Raw genomic sequence first — 18293 nt, 5'->3', positions numbered from 1 at the left:
CAAGGTGGCTTTACAAGCCAAATAGGATGAGTTGACAGCATTATTCCTGCCTTTTTAATCTTCCTGTTTAGGAAAAGTCCGCATGCACAATCCTCCCTTACAGTATGTTCCATTCATTCTCTTTGTTCTATTCTTTGGCGCAGAGATGATCTGGCATGTTCTTATTGGGCCTTGTGGTGGAATTTCCTGCAGCAGCAGGACTCACTCGCCTCCAGTCTATGAGCACAGTGCTGAGTGAAGACAGAGAGTGAGCCATACTCATGATGATTAAAATGTTCTGTTAAACGTCAGGGGTTCAGGAATTTAGCTGATGGCATACAATGATTACTTCTTCAGTCTCCGGTCCGGATCGTTACAGTATCATAACAGTTACTGTTGACAAAACCGCATGTTTGGGCACAAAACCTCTCAATTCGCCAGAATTTGAAGGCGTTGTGAATTCCCCCAACCTTAAGTAATATTGTAGGGTTTCAACGGCTCAGTAACGGCTGAAAAATAATCTATGCGGAGCCAGCAATCAGCATTAGAAGATACTGTAACACGTGTTAAAGACCTTTCTGCTCGTACCGTGAAAATGTGCCTTCATTGTTCCTGTTCTGTCACAGGAGGGGTGGAGGCTGCGCCAGACATCTGTGTTGGAGAGGGATAAGCTCTATCGGGGTTATTGTAGCTCCACGTGGTGACAAGGTTAACCGATAGAAGCCCTGGACTGCTCAGTTACAACTCCGACTCAGTGTGTTTACATGATGTTATGATGCTCCGGTATCTCGTACATTTAATAAAGCTTCTGTTGCGTGGCTAAAACGTGGACAAATTGTTTTTGGGACTCAATGTTGTGGAAAACATTTTCTGGAAATACTAACGCAGTTTATCAGAAGCACACAACTGTAATATGAGTCCATGCTCTTGTCTTCCGGCAGTATATTGCCTACTTAGCTCTCTCTTTGCTGCAGAAACCCCCATCCCTTTATGTGCACTCAGATTCCCCTCTGGCTCAGAGTGCGATGGCCTTTCTCTTTCATCCACAACAGAGTCACTTCAGCCTATTTATTTCTTGACATAGCATGTCTGTCCTACAAGATTAGTCACATGCTGTTGCCTGCAGCAGTGTTTCGATGCTCGTTCCCTCAATTGTCTCTATCACACCCTTATTTTAAATTGTGATAACGACCATAAAGGAAGGGACAGAAAATATTATCACGTCAAATAGCAGCGGTGATTCACTTCCTGCCTTCTCGTTGACATGCTGCATAAAATTGTGGATTGTTGGTCAATTCAGCTTCCAAGTCACCAAAGAGACTTCAGTTAGGTAAGTTAAACTTGCAAACTTGGGTTGAACAAAAGTCAACACAGGAATCGACTTGATTAACAGAACGAACAGAAATGTTATTATTCTTACGGCGCTGCAAAAGTCTGACCGATAGCTTACTGAAATAAACATTAATCTTATATGTGCGTATCGCCACAAATACTTGAATGCTTAATCATTTAAGACAAGATGAGGGGTTGCTTTAGTCACAATTAACAACGTTTTTGGCCCTCAACACCTTAAAGAATATCTTACCACCCAGTCCACGAAATAGTGACCAATTCCTAGATCATACATTGAACTTATGTGTCATTTTTACCGTTGAGTTAACAAATTAAGGCGATCGATTAGTGCAGGATTGATTTTTTTAAATGGTTTATCTCTGTTGCGGTGTCGTGCAGATACTGTGTTTCATGTTCTGTCCTGCAGAGGGCGACCATGCTGCCGAGTTGCGTCGACGCAACAATAGAATGACCAGTAGAAGAAGAAGCAGGGGGCGGGGCCTGGCGTTTGAAAGTCGCGGGCAGTGACAACATGCATCGCTGAGATAATGGTGGCACGAGCAAAGGACAGTTCTTAATCACGTTATCCGGAATCAGTGACGATCTAATTTGCCCTTTTTTTTAATCAAAAGCGTTCTACATCCTTGCTGACTGCTAACAACTAGAACACTGAATGCAGACTTTGTGATATCCAAACTTTGGAACTGGAGGAAACGTGAAGGTAACGTTGAGCTAAAGATGAAGTCGTCTTCTTGCTCATAACTAACGCTAGCTTGCTTGCTAAGTCAAGACGAACGATCAACCGACGCCAACTTAAACGTATTACACCAACGTGATGTCAGCTGGGTCGAAGACTTAAGTGGTCCCCCGGCAACGTTTTCATTTCAATACCATTAAATGATTTCATTGTTACTCGACCCTTCGACCAGTGTGTGGTGGTTTCTCAACATACAGTCGCTGCAGTGATGTCATGTTTTTTTCACAACAAAAAGTTGTCACTTTTAACCATATACGTTTTTTGTCTTTGTTGCACACCGTATTCAATCAATATGTGTCTATTCTGTTGACTTGAAATGTATTCCTTATTTTCTCACCGAAGAAAAATATAATTAGCTCGTTAATAACACCGCTAGATTTGAGTTGTGTCATTCATTAAATGGTAAATGGTAAACGGAAAAAAGGAAGGGTTTCAAGAGCTCTCATGTCCCATGACTGGGCCGATGTTGCCAGGTTTCATTGTGATGACCTTTTTGTGTTTTGTTCATAGGTAGCTAGTTTTTCATCATGAAAAACGAAGACGATAAGGTGATCCCGGTGAGGGTCGCCTTGCGATGCCGCCCGCTGGTCCCTAAAGAAACCGACGAGGGATGTCAGTGCTGTCTCACTTTTGTGCCTGGAGTGCCGCAGGTTTGTGCTCTATTACATCCGTGTACATAGTGTGTTTTTTTTTCTTCAAAGGCTGTGCAAGCGAGTCTTATGTGTGACAATAGTTACATTACTATTGTTTGTTTTCAGGTGATCGTTGGCACAGAGAAGGCGTTCACGTATGATTACGTGTTCGATCCCACTGCTGAACAAGAAGAGGTCTTCAATACGACTGTGTCCCCCTTGCTGTCTGGGCTTTTCAAAGGTAGCTGTGCTTTTATAACACAATTGATTCAATTCAGTAACAAAATTCTCCTCTCTTTTTTACCCCTTTTTCTCTTTAAAAGGGGTAAAAACAAGAGGAGAAGACAGGTCATTCAACATTACAAAAAATCATGGTTCGCTAAGACGCTTCAGTGAGAACTTTCCTGACCATTGGCTGCACACAAATGAAACATATAATTCAATTAAAGATTTAAGATGGTTATAGGGATTGTTTTTTCTATTTGTAATCATTTGACATCCTCACTGACGTGTCCTATTTCTAGGCTACCACGCCACAGTTCTTGCATACGGACAGACCGGGTCGGGTAAGACCTTCTCCATGGGAGGAACATACACATCAACTCAAGAAAATGATCCTTCGGTCGGAGTTATTCCGCGAGTTATCAGAAGGATCTTCGAGGAAAGGGAGAAGATGACGGCCTGTGAATTCTGTCTGGCCGTGTCTTACCTGGAGGTTGGTGGAAATGTTGCATTCCTTGGCTTTCAGCAGTAGTTTGCTTTGTTGAAGTTATTTGAATGCAGTTTTCCCTTTCAACTGTAGATCTATAACGAGGACATATTGGATTTACTCTGCACATCTAAAGATAGATCAAGCCTCAGCATCAGGGAGGACCCCAAAGAAGGCATCAAGGTGAGTTCCTGACAGAAAGAGAAACTTCCATCTCTCCCTTTGGCTACACCTTTCGCTAGTACGGTCGCGTTATTAATATGATAGTGTGACCGCTTCCGTTTGGATTGAGAAATACCCTGTTCCCCAGATCGTGGGTTTGACCGAGAGGCAGGTGTTCTCCGCCCAAGAGATGGTGGGGTGTCTGGAGGTTGGGAATTCTGCCCGCACCGTGGGCTCCACGGCCATGAACTCTGCGTCCTCCCGCTCGCATGCGATCTTCACCGTCACGCTGGAGCAACGCACAGGGAAAGACAAGTCAGTTCGGTTTGGTATTTTCTTACACCGTCACTTTTGATCCACGTGTCTATTAAGTGGATGAACATTGCACTCTCAGATTTAATGGCAATGTAAATACTTTGCGATAAACAGAAGTATGAATTCTCTGTAAATCATTGTATTGGCTCTCGTCTTATTCTAGATCTAACCATATTAATCTTGCATTCATTCAAAACAGTGTTTTTTTGTTGAATGATCAGATTTGGGATTATAGGAAGCAGTTTTGGGTTTAATTAACTTTTCTCCTAATTTTGATTGTGAAGCCCAGAGAGAGGGCGGATGTTATCAAAACGATTATGTACAAGTAAATAACTGAAAACTGCTACGGGGCAAAAGATAAATATTTGTGCGGTCTTCTGTGGCAGGTCCGACTCGGTAGTTTCAAAATTACACCTCGTGGATCTGGCTGGTTCAGAAAGGCAAAAGAAGACCAAAGCAGAGGGAGACCGGTTAAAGGAAGGTAAATAAATACATTTGTATTCTCCCAGTGCTATATTCTGTAGTGTTTTCTCTCTGTGTTGTCTCTTTGTACGGTAAAAGTGCCCTTTAACTACAGCACTTTGGTTTTGATGATGTTCATTTTGAATTTATTTTTTATCTTCAGGCATCAGCATCAATCGGGGCCTTTTGTCTTTGGGTAATGTGATCAGCGCCTTGGGGGATGAAAACAAGAAAAGTAGCTTTGTTCCTTACAGAGACTCCAAACTTACCCGCCTGCTACAAAGTAAGCTTTCATTTACATGTTCAAAAGTTCCTTGGTGGTCCGAACATTCAAACCCAAGTTTCTCTTGGCTTTCACTGTCTGATGGAAAGTTTTCCCCCTGTGCTCCACTGATCACTGTAATGTTGAACAACATCTATGTACAGCTTTAGTTTTAAGGCTAATCCAACACAGTTGCTGGTTAATACACATGACAGCGGGCTGCCTGTTCAGAGCCCCGGCGATGCCGCGTGGTAGACGACTGCGGGAGGATTTCACTAAAGCCCCTTTGGAAATCGCTCTCCTTGTTTGTTGCCAGACGCTTTGGGAGGCAATAGCCACACCTTGATGATTGCGTGCATCAGTCCTGCAGACTCGAACATGGAAGAGACCATCAACACGCTGCGATACGCCGACCGAGCGCGTAAGATCAAAAACAAACCCGTAGTGAACGTCGACCCGATAGCTGCAGAAATGAAGCGCTTGAGACAGCAGGTAAATAAGTTTGTGCAGTTACTTATTGTACATGTTCAGAACCTTTTTTTTAAAAGATGCATAGAACAGAACGTGGTGATGCTGGTATTACCTGTTGGACTAAATGTCCCAACTGTATTTATTTCTACACTTGTTTAGGTTCAGGAGCTGCAGGTTATGCTGCTCCATGCGCGTGGAGGAGTTGCCCCGGTGCTCTCTGGGTAAGACCTAATATTTTTCTATAGACTAATGTCTGACCAGGATAAGGACAAATGCGCCAAGGAAATGTGTCACCCACAAATAAAAAAAGACTATTATTATTACTATTATTTTAAGACTGTTTTCCACCTTTTTACTCCTCATGCTTAAAGCATTTTTTAGATTTTCTTAGATGACCAAATATGTAAAAGGCTGATTTAGTTTGAAAGTGATAAACGTTTCTAACGGCCCCTCTGTCGCAGGCCCGAGTCGACCGAGAAGGTGGCTAAGCTGCTGGAAAGGAACCGCGCTCTGCTGGATGAGAACAATAAACTAAGCCGGGAGCTGAGTGAGGCAGCGGGACAGACTGCCCTCATGTTTGAAAAGATCATTATGGTGAGCCAGAATCTCCGGTTTCTCTTTTACGATGTTTCTCTGACACGTTGCCGTTTCACGTTGTCACCCGTCATGTTCATCACTTGGTGTTTGCTTAATCCCGTAGACGGAGCTCGCGAACGAGAAACTGCAAAGCAAAATGGAGCAACTGAGGGAGCATTCAGCGTGAGTAAAAACACATGCTGGCAGAACGTCGGGACGGGTTTAACCTGAAGAGGAGACTAAGACTTTGCTTGATTTTTAACGACAGTCAGTTTTGTTGATTGTCGCTATGTTTCTTTGTTGACGAACTCCACAACGACCACGTCAAGCTGCAATCTTTATTCACCTTTTTTTTTTTCTCTTTATTTTTTCAGCTGCACGGTGGATCTCGAGAAAGTGCTGGAGACACTGGAGGACCAGGAGTTGAAGGAGAACATTGAGGTGATGAGGAACTTGCAGCTCGTCATCAAGGAGCTCAAGGTAACGAAGTCTCCTGGCGCTCCGTCACTTGAATGCAGCACCGTCGATTTGAAGGTTCATAATACTGAATACTGTGGTTTACCGTCCGTTGTTGTGCATCAGAATGAGAGTGAAGGCATCGCCGCCTCCATTGACGCCATGGCTGCAGGAGATGGGGGCGCTGACGTGTCCCGGAATGGCAGTAAAAATGACGACTCCGCGTCGGTACGTTGGCTCTTCTGAACATCGATGTTCACGTTAGATGTTGGTTAATATCAAAGCTTTACGGTATTGAGCTTTATCTTTACTCTGAGCGTGCACATTTCGTTGACGCGCTGATGATGATGATACGTTTTCATTCATTTTTTTTTGTAGTACCACATTTAATTTTTATTGAACGCGCTCATTGATCAAACAATAGATTCTTCTCAGCTTTCATTTTATTTCTTAAACGGATGTTAATGAAGATTGTTCCCATCGAATAGGAGGTCGCCGGCCCTGCTGGCAAGGACTGTCCGGAGGGCTTTTCTACCCATCATGCACTGCGACAGGCTCAGCTCTCCAAGGAACTGATCGAGCTGAACAAAGTGTTGACCTTGAAGGAAGCTTTTGTGAAGAAAATGTGCCAGAATGACACTCAGCTTGAGCCAATGCAATCGGAGCACCAGGTAAGAACTCCCACAATCCTTTTCAAATCCTTTTCATTTTTGGGCAATCCTTTTTTATTTGTTTCATAATGCTTCAATAAATTGGTGCGAGACTAAGAGCAAGGGAATCACCACCAAACTGACTTGCTCTCACATTCTGTTTAATGGACACACATATAGCAAATAACAAAACATGAATGAAGCGTTGGCCTACACCTTGCAGAATACATGTTACATGCAATAGTTGGAGTTAGCGCTGAGGTGCAACACCTTTGGGACGATATTGCCACGAGAATGAAGTGTTGAATGAGTTTAAAGAATAGTATTACTGTTTGAATATGCTAAAATGACCCATATTGTATCACTTTGCAGAAATGCTGCACAGGTTTGAATCTATTTGGCATCATGTCTTACAGAAGAATGTTCAGACTCTGCAGACTGCAGTGGATTCTCTGCAGAAGGAGAAGGAGGATCTTGTCTTCGCACTTCAGTCTGCAAAGAAAGACACAAACCAGGCTAAGTATGAAAACCTCTTTTGTTGGGCTGAAGCGGGGGGGCTTTTTTCGTTTGTTTGTGCCTGTAGCTTCATCATTTGGCAAAAAATCTAATTTATTTTGCAATCTGTTTTCCGTTCCCCCTTTGTACCACTGACACTGCATTTTTCCAGGCTCAGTGAGCAGCGCAGGAAGAGACTGCAGGAGCTCGAGGGCCAGCTGGGCGACATGAAGAAGAAGCTTCTCGAGCAGTCCAAGCTGCTGAAACTCAAAGAGTCCTCTGTTAAGAAGGTTGACAACCTCGTGCAGGAGATTCAGGTATGTTTTTTTTCTTTACGTTTAGTACTTTTGATGGGGAGCGGTGCCTTTGGTATGTTGCATGCAAATGTGCACTACTACCATACTGAATGGATGGTTGTGTTCTTACTGATGCTGGGCAGCGGTTGAATCTTTTTAAATCTTTCATGATTTCAAATAATCAATTAATTCCAAAGTAGTGTATTGCAAACTTTTATTTATGCAAACACTTTAAAACAAATAGTGCTTTTTATCAGCAGCATCCCCTCACCACAGTCCCCTTACCACAATATTGTAAATCTCAACTTCCAAATCAAATATAAAAAGGAAATATAAAACCAAAGCCAACTGCCACTGCCAGGGCATTAACATTGGATCTATTTTGTTTGAATAGCTACCAGTAGAAACACAAACCGTGTCTGTTCAAGCGTTGTAGTATTTCTTATAAATGTTGGTACATTGATGTTTATAATGCTTCCTGATGTTTACAAGAAGCAGTACATGTAGGGACATACCAACGGTATTGGTGCCTAGAATATGGGCGTAACCATCTTTTTCCACTCATCTCAAGCGTTCTCGTGTGCATTGTTTTGGCACAGAGCTTCGCCGATGTTCAGTTTGACTTGTATCGCATGTTTGCCACAGTTGCCCAAATCAAAATGCGTTACTTTTTTTGTTCTCCCAGGGCATGAAGAACCAGCGTACGCAGCTCATGAGGCAGATGAGGGAGGACTCTGAGAAATTCAGACAGTGGAAGGCCCAGAAGGACAGGGAGGTGCTGCAGCTGAAGGAGAAGGCATGTAGAGTCCTGTATACCTGCAATCAACACTTTATTCATGGAATGAAATCCTTATTGTTATTTTTTTTACTGCTTCATAACATCACGTTTTTGTTTGTTTGTTTGACAGGACCGTAAACGGCAGTATGAGATACTTAAACTTGAGAGGGACTTCCAGAAACAAGCCAATGTTTTGCGTCGTAAAACGGAGGAGGTGAGCACTTTTGGTTTGCAGTCTTTGCAATTCCATTAAGATCTACCAATAAATATGCTGTATTCAATGTATCCAACATCCTTAAAGTAGCACAACCACCAACCTGGCTGCAAAGTCACTTCCCTTTGTTTCTACATTTCTGCCAGTAGTTGAGTCTCAATAGTGCGCTTATGTCAGACTCAGAGGATTCAATGTCACTCGAAATTATTCAAAGCAATTTATTGAACTCTTCACCTCAGGCCGCAGCTGCAAACAAGCGACTGAAAGATGCGCTGCAGAAGAGAAGTGAGGCATCAGAGAAACGCAACAAAGGAATGGAGGGAGCTGCTGCGAGACTTAAGGTAGAAAAACTTGCTCTGAGGAAAGACCTGCACCTGTGGACAAAAATCCCAACAGTATTTTTCATGCTTCCGATATGAGAGATCAGTTACAATGTTGCTGCATTAAACTCTGATTGTCTTTACGTGATCAGACGTGGCTTCTCAACGAAGTGGAGGTGATGGTGAGCACTGAGGAGGCCCGGCGCCACCTCAACGATCTGCTGGACGACAGGAAGGTGTTGGCTCAGGAGATCAACCACCTCAAGCAGCAGATGGAAGCAGGGGACCGACCAGCCGCCAAAATTAGGGTGAGACGTAAATTCTTGTATAAAATCCGTAAGAGACGTCCAATGCGCCAGAAAAGTAGAAACACAGGATCAATCCTTCTTCTGTGCAGCGTCGGACACTAATCATCTCCGAGCTGGAGACCAACGGGGCGCTGGAAACGCCTCTGACCAAACAGGTGGAGAACCTGGAGACGGAGATGGCCCTCAGGTGACTTGGACGAAAGCGTTTAAACTGCTTCTTAAAACTCCGTTGCGCTCGTCATCGATACGGATTCTTTGTCTGTTGTCTCCAGGAAACACTGGAACGATTCGGGTCAGATCTGAAGAAAATATTTGTACCTTTACAGGAACGCACAGATCGCTGACCTGCAGCAGAAGGTTCTCGTCGCCGACAGCGAGGGCCGCGTGAAGCACCGCCTCGATAGCGTCCAAAGCATAGTCGATGCCAAGTGCGCACTCAAGGTCCTCTTGTCTGAGGTGAGGGAATGCTAATTTGCATTTATATTTCTAAGTAGATAACGTTTGTGTTTCTTCAAAAAAACATTTTCCCCCCCTTCTTGTTATTTAGCTGGTGTCTGCTAAAACAGCCAGCGGCAAGCTGGAGAGCGAGCTCAAGCAGGAGATGGGGAATGCTCAGGATTTGAGGAAGATGCTGGCGGATGAGAGATGCGTGATGTCCACCATGGACGTGGAGCACCAGCAGCTGCTGTTGGAACTGGAGCAGAGGCACCAGGAGAAGGTGTCCTTAGATGTTACTCCTACTCCAGTACCAGTATCTCTTTTCAGAGACGCGTATACTAATGAGAGGTTCTGTTCTCTATGCTTTTCCATTTATTTTTACAGGTCTGTTACCTCCTTAGTCAGGTGCAGCGCAAGATTGTATGTGAAGAGTCCGACGAGGCAAAGCAGAAGGAGGAGGAGGATTCAAAGCAAAACGAGCTTCTCCAGCGCCTCAAAGTTCAGGTGAGGCTTCAGTCAGCAATTTGACAGAATTTTCCACTTATTTTGTAGGAGCAACGAAATAGTGATCATGTGGTTATCTGGAATGTCGTTTTAGGAAGAAGAGCTCGGAAAGCTTCGAGAGTTAAGTGAGCAGAACCAGGCCCTGCTGGAGCAGAATGAGGAATTTAAGGAGGTAAACTTTATAACTTACTTCGGTAGATGTATACCGTGTACCACACACATACTGTGGGTTTCATTGGCTGTTTTTGTTTTACTGCCAAAGAAACTCTCATCGCTCCAAGTGCCAGGTGGAAAGAAAATTCTTGCGCTCACAAGCAACAATGAAAAGACGCTGGACGACTCTTTTGAATACATTCCTCCAAAGGTAATTACAAGTATTGTACCTTCTACCTTCCTGTTCACCTTTTATTTTTATTATTTTTTTCCCTACCAGGTTTCATCAGTGTTTAAGTTTTCCCCAAATTCATTGAGGGTAATTTATTCAGAACTGATGTCTACCTGTCTAAGTTTTCACCATTAGTGAATTATTCTGCAAACAATACCCAGTAAATGGAAAATGTAAATATAGTAACAGTCAAAAGTTTGGAAACACTCATTTAATTGAAGGAGAAAATGTGTCCAAACTTTTGACTAAAATCGATAAAGAAATATTCATTTTAAATCCAAGTGTGCATTATTTTCTGTGTTTTTTTTCTGCTGACCAGCCTAAAGGGAAGCGCTTCACAACGGCTAAATCGCAGAATATGACCATCAATGTTGAAGAGCTGATGTCTCCCAGCGAGGACGAGAGCGAGGGGGAACCGGACGAGTGGCGTCCTGAGAGACCCAATAAGGGACGCAGAATATCAAAGACAGCCAAAGTAACTGGGGTAAGACTGATCGGGGGCATCTTCTATAAAACCGCTGGAAGACACCGTCTGTCCTCAGCGATATTAAATCAGCCTTCCAATGAAATGTCATATCACTGAAACAACAAACGCACAAAATAAGAGTTGCTATGAAAAAAACAAAAAGCAACCTTTCTTCTGGTGCTGAGCTGTGAACGCCTTTTTTTATGAGATCAGTATTAATTACAATAAAAAGAAATGATATCTTTCTTTAGTGTGCGTGTAAAGGTCGCTGCGGCAACAAGCAGTGCAGGTGTCGCAAAGGAAAGATGACATGCGGGGAGAACTGCCAGTGTGATCAAGAGAAATGTCGAAATCTGGAAAGCCGCGTGCCTGCTGAGGTAAGTCCTCTCATGATTCACACTCGTATGTGTAAATACACATCTTGCGTGTGTTTCATCCACACTGAACTTATTTATCCTTACTGAAAATATTACATAATAAGCATTTCTCCACGTAGTATACACTGAATGTAATAAATAATAACAATCAAAATCCAAATTGAATTATAGTAATTCTAACAACTATGTTGCAGTCATTAGAAAATACTAATTAAAAAACAGGTGTGTAATTTGGGCTTTATTACATCATCCACATTTCTTCTTTCAAGTTAGATGTACTTTATGCCAAATACCTTGATTTGCTTTGTTGATGATATTCGAGCTATTTTGGGAGAATACAATAAAGAAGTTGTTTTACTTTTTTACCCATTTCAGGATGCAAGTCAGACGGAAAGCGCCTCCAGAGGATCTGTGTCTCTTCAAGATCCAACTTGCGACAGTCCCGACAACACCACCTTCTTCAAGCCGCCGTCCTGTACGCCTACGAAGAAGGTGAGATACAAGGAGGAATGACCGGCGTGCATCGCGTCGTCGTCCTTGACATGCGTGTCGATTTGTAACTGTGTATTTTGCCGTGTGGTGTCGTGTCTGCAGTGCTCGTTGCACACAGGACCTTAAAGGATGTAATCCTCATTACATTTGCTTATCTGCACTATTTCAGGTACTGAAAGAAATCGGAGACATGGGACACACCACTGCTGACCTGAAGTTGGTCAGGAAACCTTCCTTACCGGAGGAAGAGGACGAGGAGGAGGAGGTGGATGAAGACGATAATAAGGACAGAACAACAGTGAGCTTCCTCAAGAAGAAGAAAAGACTCCTGACGAGTTTTCAGAACAGTTTCTTCTCCGGATGCACTCCGATCAGAGAAGAATCTTAATCAGGACCGAGCCGTCTTTAAATGTTCTCTGCCTGTCTTTACAACTGCAATTAAACTGTCTTGTACTGTAATGAATAAAGTCTCACAGTCAAATTGTGTTTTTAAAGAACAAACTTATTTTTTGTCTGAATATGTACTAACATTTAACATCCATCATAAGTTGATGGAAAATAATCTAATTTGATTCTTCAGTCGTTAATGATTCATTGTTTACGTTGCAGTCTCTTAGTGACGTTTTTAGTGGAAGTGTAAAATATTAAACAAAAGGAAATCTTAAATCAACTTGTATTAATGTTACACTAATCTGAATTTGTAGTTTAGTACAGCAGTAGTTTTGGAGGAGTGCATGTATCCTTTAAATGCTATAAAGAACAAAAAATTTGTTTGACCCTGTTTTGCTGTTTCTTAACTTAACTATGTTGTGCTAACTTTTTTTATTTATATTTCCACCGGGATGAAAAGCCTGAAGTCATTGAGATCTGGTGACCAATTGGATTGGATCTTATTGGCTTTTCTGTAAAGATGTTCTACAGTAACATATTTGTGTTATAATGAAATCTTCACATCTGATTCTAACGTTACCTGGGAGATAATACATAATTACGTTGCTTTAGAAGAAACACAGATTGGAAAACGTATTTAACCTAGCACGCCTTCCAAGCATGTAATGGCTCCAGCTTCTCATTTGCTCAGCGACCTGCTTTCATAATTTGTGTTATTTAAGATCTTTGGGGTTTGGGACTTTTTTGGAGCAATAATTTCCCTCCAGAGCCAGAAACATCAAGGAGGGTTTATTAAAGAATTCTCACCATAAAGTTGCCGGTCTGAGGGCTCATCGATTTGACACAAACTCCCTTCACTGTCTCAGGCAGAGAGTTTTCACCCCGTAGAGATCCTCATCTGTCACAAGCCTCAAGAAACCGCCTCTGTGTTATCAAGCCTTGACGCACGTGGCTCCGTAGCGGAGAGCGATCCGATGGCTTCTGCTGGGAGGATGTTTGGCTGCGATGGCTTCTTCCCCCCCGGGGCCAAACCGACCCACACAATGCAGCGTTGTTCTACTGCACAACATCTGTTGTTTCTGTTTATTGATCCTTTTATGACCATAACGCAAAGTACACTCAGACTTTTGTGTCCAAAAGCAGAGAACATGTTGCACCAGACAGGAACATAGAGGAGGGGGGGGGATTACAGAAGGAACACTGTACGAGATTCAAGCAAGAAAAACAAATCCAGGGGCTCCACATGAAAGGGTAGCAGCACACAGAGAGGGGGGAGAGTCCGTCCGGCCTCGGGGGAATAGTTTATGAAGGCTCTCTTCATGATTGTGGCAAATATTCACCAGATCTCTGACAGACAAGGTTCTTTTTGTTTAGGATCCTATAAATAATTTAAGAAGGAATGAGGACAAGTAGTGTAAGCGGAGTCCATCACAGACACAGTTCAAACATTCAAGACATTGGGTGGATTTAGGTGGAAGTGTCCAAGCTCCAAATATGATATTGCCCGTTAAAGACTACCTCATTGATATTACATTACATCACAGGTCCTTTTAGCTGACGCTTTTATCCAAAGCGTCTAACATTACACTTTAAATCCATGGCTTTTTACATTTATGCCCAGGGAGCAATTAGGGGTTAGATGTCTTGCTCAGGGACACTTCGACTTGAGACAACCACCAACGTTGCAGTTCCCAGTGCACCCGCTCTACCCCCTGCGCCACGACGACCCATAGAAATCCTTTTCCTGCCAAACATTTACCAACGAAATGTACTTTCACAAGTCCCACTGTGTTTTGTTGGGGGGACCTGAGAGCTCATCGTGCATCGTGTCATCTCTGCTGTGGAGGGAAGATAACAAGGTGGCTGAGCGCTCAGGAGGGGCCGCTGAGCCAGTGGCCTCCTTCAATGCCTGCTGGTCACTGCTGGGGGGCGATAGAGGCCAGAACACACCAAATAAAATCCAGAAAGTGGACATTTGAATACTAAAGTGTATTTCTACTGCTGTGTAAGCGCTGTTAGATCATCAGCCTGCGGACTCTCCTTGTATGAAATGGGTGCTTGTGTTTGTTGCACACAATATTGTGGTTTTAAGATGCAATATGATATTGATCGCTCCAATGATTACATTACAGGTCATTTAGCTGACGCTTTTATCCAAAGCGACTTACATTACATTTTTAACCCATGGCTTTTTTACATTTTGCCCAGGGAGCAATTAGGGGTTAGGTGTCTTGCTCAGGGACGCTTCAACATGGAGCACCCGGGGCTCAAACCACCAACCTTGCAGTTCCCGGCGAGCCCTCTCTACCTCTGCGCCACAACGACCCCCTGATTATGAAATCTATTGTGTGTAAATCAATTATTTCATGAGTATCATTTTCTTAAATACTGCTGTAAATCAGCAGCAGCCAAAGCGCTTTAGCCAGTCAGCTTGTTAACGCAACCTACAACCTCTTTATGTGTATGTCTCTTGAACTGTGCGTAGAGAACCCAATGGAAAACACTAGGGTTTAAAGATCAAATGAGCTAATGGGGAGGATAGTAAAATAGTTTCCACGACTCAGGTGAAGGCTGACCACCTGTGGGAAGACATGGGTGTGAATCCGAAATGGGTCAAAAACAACTACTGTAGGTCCACGTTAAAGACAAGATTAAGATATTTTAAAGCCCGTGAAAATGCTTGAAGCTCATTTCAAGGTATCGTAACACTAATCTATGTCGTATGCAATGTGCGGGTGGGGCTTCATCAGAATCGAAACGAGCAAACAGTCAGATCATCAGATTTGATTCAAATATTGTAAAACCCTGATTGGTGCAAAGAGGTATGTGACCTCACCTTTTTCCAACCGAGTTACGCCCACTCCAAGGCTGTGAGAAGATAATACTCTCATGAAACTAAAACGTTGCAGACGTCGTCCCATTCATTCCATTTCAAGTTTCTCGGTAGTACGTACTAACCCGAACCCGAACCCGTGGGTAGAAGAAATGAAAGAGGAGATGTGATGCATCACACGTGCAACATATCAACACATGCACAGTGAGAGCTGGCCAGCGTTGGTGAAAGCACAGATTGTGACAGGTGACAAGAGAAGGTGAGCTGCAACCAAACGCCGATTAAGACTTTTTCAAACAACCAAAATGCCACGATGAACTTTAAGGAACTGAAAAAGGACACTGAAAGGGTAAAAGTTGGAAAATTAAAACACAAACAAACTCCCAGACTAGGCAACACCGTGGAAGAGACCTGCAAAGAGGACCATCGGTTACTAAATTAATCACTTATGAACAGCGCTTAAAACCTTATAGAGAATCAACTAATATCTACAATGTTTATTGAGACTCGTCCCCTCATGGTAAATGGAAAGAATTGGAAAGTTCAAGCCACTTTGACACTAGTGCACTTTCGATTGATTTGATACTGATTTGTATGCTGGAGGCATTGCCGGGGGAGGAACAGTCAACTATGTATTGTTGATTTGTAAACGTTGCTTTGTATATTGGCCCTTCCCCACATTGATTCCCTCACACCCCAAACGCTGCAACCAAATACACTTCCAGCGCCATTTGACCATTTGACGTAACACCCGGTGACGCGGTGGATATATGCCGTGTACCCCATCGCTTCAGAGCGCGTCCCTAGGCTACATTACGACCCAACCTTTATCGGTTGCTCAGCCAAATGTGTCTTGTACTCAAAGGCTGCTCACATGAAGTGACACATGACATGACATATTGTCTTACCATCTCAGGGGCCACTGTTTAACTACACAAAAAAGAAACAGGCAAAAAAAGTAGCATTTACTAAATCACATTATAAAAAACACTGATGGCACAATATGCATCCAACAGCCATCAATGGATGGGACCAAGTACATGAGCATTTTCTTTCAATTTTTTTTTCAATATGTTTTCAGTGTCTATTTATTTTTGGACTGTAGCTCACTGCGAGTTCTGTTGTCACGTACAACTACCTAACAGGGTCATAAAAGTATATGAAGTAAAGCTTATCTGGGAAGCTTAGATCGGAGCAAAGTCCAGTAAAACTGTGAGTAAAATATACAAACAGCAAAGAAGTAAGACATGTGTAAAAGAGGTAAATCGGGGCTTACATCATGTCAGTGACCACCGGGTCAAAACTTGACTAAACATAATTCCTGGATGCAAAACAAAATGAAAGAAACCGACTTCAACTAGAGATTGTTTGAAAGTAGGAATAGCAAGTTTAACTCGGGAAACGGAACTCCATTAATAAAACAGAGTCAATCATTTCTGAAACGAGAACTTTGTGCGATGAGATTTGAGCAGCACACGTGACTCTCGTGCACAAGATAATTGGATGCTGAGCAGATTGATGTCGTTATCTGATCTAAAAGTGCAGCATAAGTGATGATGACCTTGGGCACTGTAGATTCAAAGGGGCAACAAAGGACTTTATCTGTGCAACAGATTAATGCTGCGCACATATTCCCTCTCCTGGAGACACTGGACTCTGCACTCGGGCACAGCAACTTTTGAGATAAGATAGTATACGAATGAAAGAGGAGGCAGAAGGTGTCCGAGATGCTTTAACTTAAGGAGCATGTCTATATGCCAGTGCATATTGAATGTCTTAAGCTACATTTAAGGGGTTTATGGAGGAGACCGTGAAACTGTGACATCCATGAGGAAACTGTTTGCCCACTTGAGGACAACAGCCCGACCTGCTCACACACATTCTGTTTCATTATGAATCTGCTCATATAACTTTTGCCCCCATTAGGTCAGATAACATCTCCTTTATCCCTCAGGCACTCCTCTACCCGATTACAAAGGAGAGATGTTGGAATCATATTAATGGCAGAGAGGAGTCAGATAAAGAAATGCAGGGTACATAACAAAATATAATAAAATATAACACTCTGATGGGAAGAGATCCTAAAGGTTGAGTAAGGTCGAACCGTTTATGAGCGGCAGTTTGTGTCACACATCATGAGTTACTTTTACAGGGCCCTAAAGTTAAAGAAATACATATCTGATAGAGTTCATCATTCAGTTTTTGTCATACCGTAATGTCATATGTAACACGATACAACTTTTTTTTATTGCTCTCTTTGCACTTATTCTGAATATTTGGGACATTTTGAATACTTTGTATGCCTCAAATAGTGCCCCCTGCTCCTTTCTCCCAATTTTTAGGAACCGTGAGTTTGCTGCTTTTTTATAGCAGTTGTGTGTCGGTGTGTGTGTGTGTGTGTGTGTGTCCATCAGTAAATGTCGACCGGCCTCACTTGCTGATACTCCAATGCATCATTCTGTAGCTTGTGTTGTGCCACATTTCAAAGTAAAGCAGAAAAAGCAGAGAGGTTATAGTTCAACTCGTCTTGCCGTGACCTTTTATGCGAAGGCCAGTCTTTGCTATAACCTCAATTCATGTGTAAAAAGTCTTGTGAGTTACGGTAGATCACACGCAGGGTATTAAACCATCGGGGAGACTGGTCAAAAAGCACGTATGGCACTGGGTGCAGTGGGATTTTCTGCGGGCCTTGAATACATATGTTGTGAAGGTGACAAAGGAGATGTGCTGGAGGCCGGCCCTACCCTCTGTGTCAGTCAGTGTGGAATCAGGATGTTGGACTGAGGGGCAGGGCGCTAGGCCTGTTAAATATTGACTGCAGGTGTAATAATTAACCATCCACCAACTCCCGATCACTTAAACCGGCCGCTCGGCCTCGGTGCCATTGCTTCGCCGCCTTTGCGGACATCTGCATCGACGTGCGGCTCTTTTAGCAGCTTCCTGCTGTTGGCAAAACCCTCCGTGTCTCCACCGGTCTTGGTCTTTTCTGCTCCGTTTCTTCTTTTTCTGCTCTTCCCCACCGCTGCTCTGTTCCCGGCAGCCTGCGCCTCGTCGCCCTGCGGCTCTTGAAACCTTTGGCCTTGTTCGGCGAAAGCCTCCGGATGGGCCGTGCAACCAGAGGTGAGTACAGCTTCCACCCAAAGCCGAATCAGTCGCTGAAATGTTCAAGATTGATACAATGCACGACGACAAGTTCAGTTATTTTTTTTGTGCTAAACCAGAAAGATAAATATT

The 18293-nt window shown here is 43.2% G+C and overlaps 1 protein-coding gene across 1 annotated transcript; it reads left to right on the top strand.

Moving 5' to 3' along the window:
• Nucleotides 1-1034: 1034 nt before the first annotated feature.
• On the top strand, nt 1035-12337 carry kif4 (kinesin family member 4). Its single transcript, XM_040183063.2, has 31 exons — nt 1035-2032; nt 2579-2718; nt 2827-2941; nt 3225-3415; nt 3503-3592; nt 3720-3886; nt 4273-4367; nt 4512-4631; nt 4927-5102; nt 5241-5302; nt 5543-5675; nt 5782-5840; nt 6032-6137; nt 6240-6341; nt 6602-6784; nt 7180-7283; nt 7431-7575; nt 8240-8350; nt 8463-8546; nt 8786-8887; nt 9019-9174; nt 9264-9361; nt 9501-9630; nt 9722-9892; nt 9997-10116; nt 10211-10288; nt 10379-10480; nt 10821-10985; nt 11219-11344; nt 11720-11836; nt 12006-12337. Exons 2-31 carry the CDS (start codon nt 2596-2598, stop codon nt 12222-12224), a joined length of 3750 nt encoding a protein of 1249 aa, XP_040038997.2. The 5' UTR covers nt 1035-2032; nt 2579-2595; the 3' UTR covers nt 12225-12337.
• The last annotated feature ends 5956 nt before the right edge of the window (nt 12338-18293 follow it).

The sequence above is a fragment of the Gasterosteus aculeatus genome, chromosome 7 (assembly GCF_964276395.1).
Source record: "Gasterosteus aculeatus chromosome 7, fGasAcu3.hap1.1, whole genome shotgun sequence".
Classification (NCBI taxonomy): Eukaryota; Metazoa; Chordata; class Actinopteri; order Perciformes; family Gasterosteidae; genus Gasterosteus; species Gasterosteus aculeatus.
The sequence above is the reverse complement of the archived record's forward strand: the minus strand, read 5'-3'. Positions and strand labels throughout refer to the sequence as shown.

Coding starts and splice junctions, on each gene's coding strand:
- kif4 (XM_040183063.2), top strand. CDS start 2,596: ATGAAAAACGAAGACGATAAGGTGATCCCGGTGAGGGTCGCCTTGCGA. Junction 5,676..5,781: donor TGTTTGAAAAGATCATTATG/GTGAGCCAGAAT, acceptor TTAATCCCGTAG/ACGGAGCTCGCGAACGAGAA. Junction 5,841..6,031: donor CAACTGAGGGAGCATTCAGC/GTGAGTAAAAAC, acceptor TTATTTTTTCAG/CTGCACGGTGGATCTCGAGA.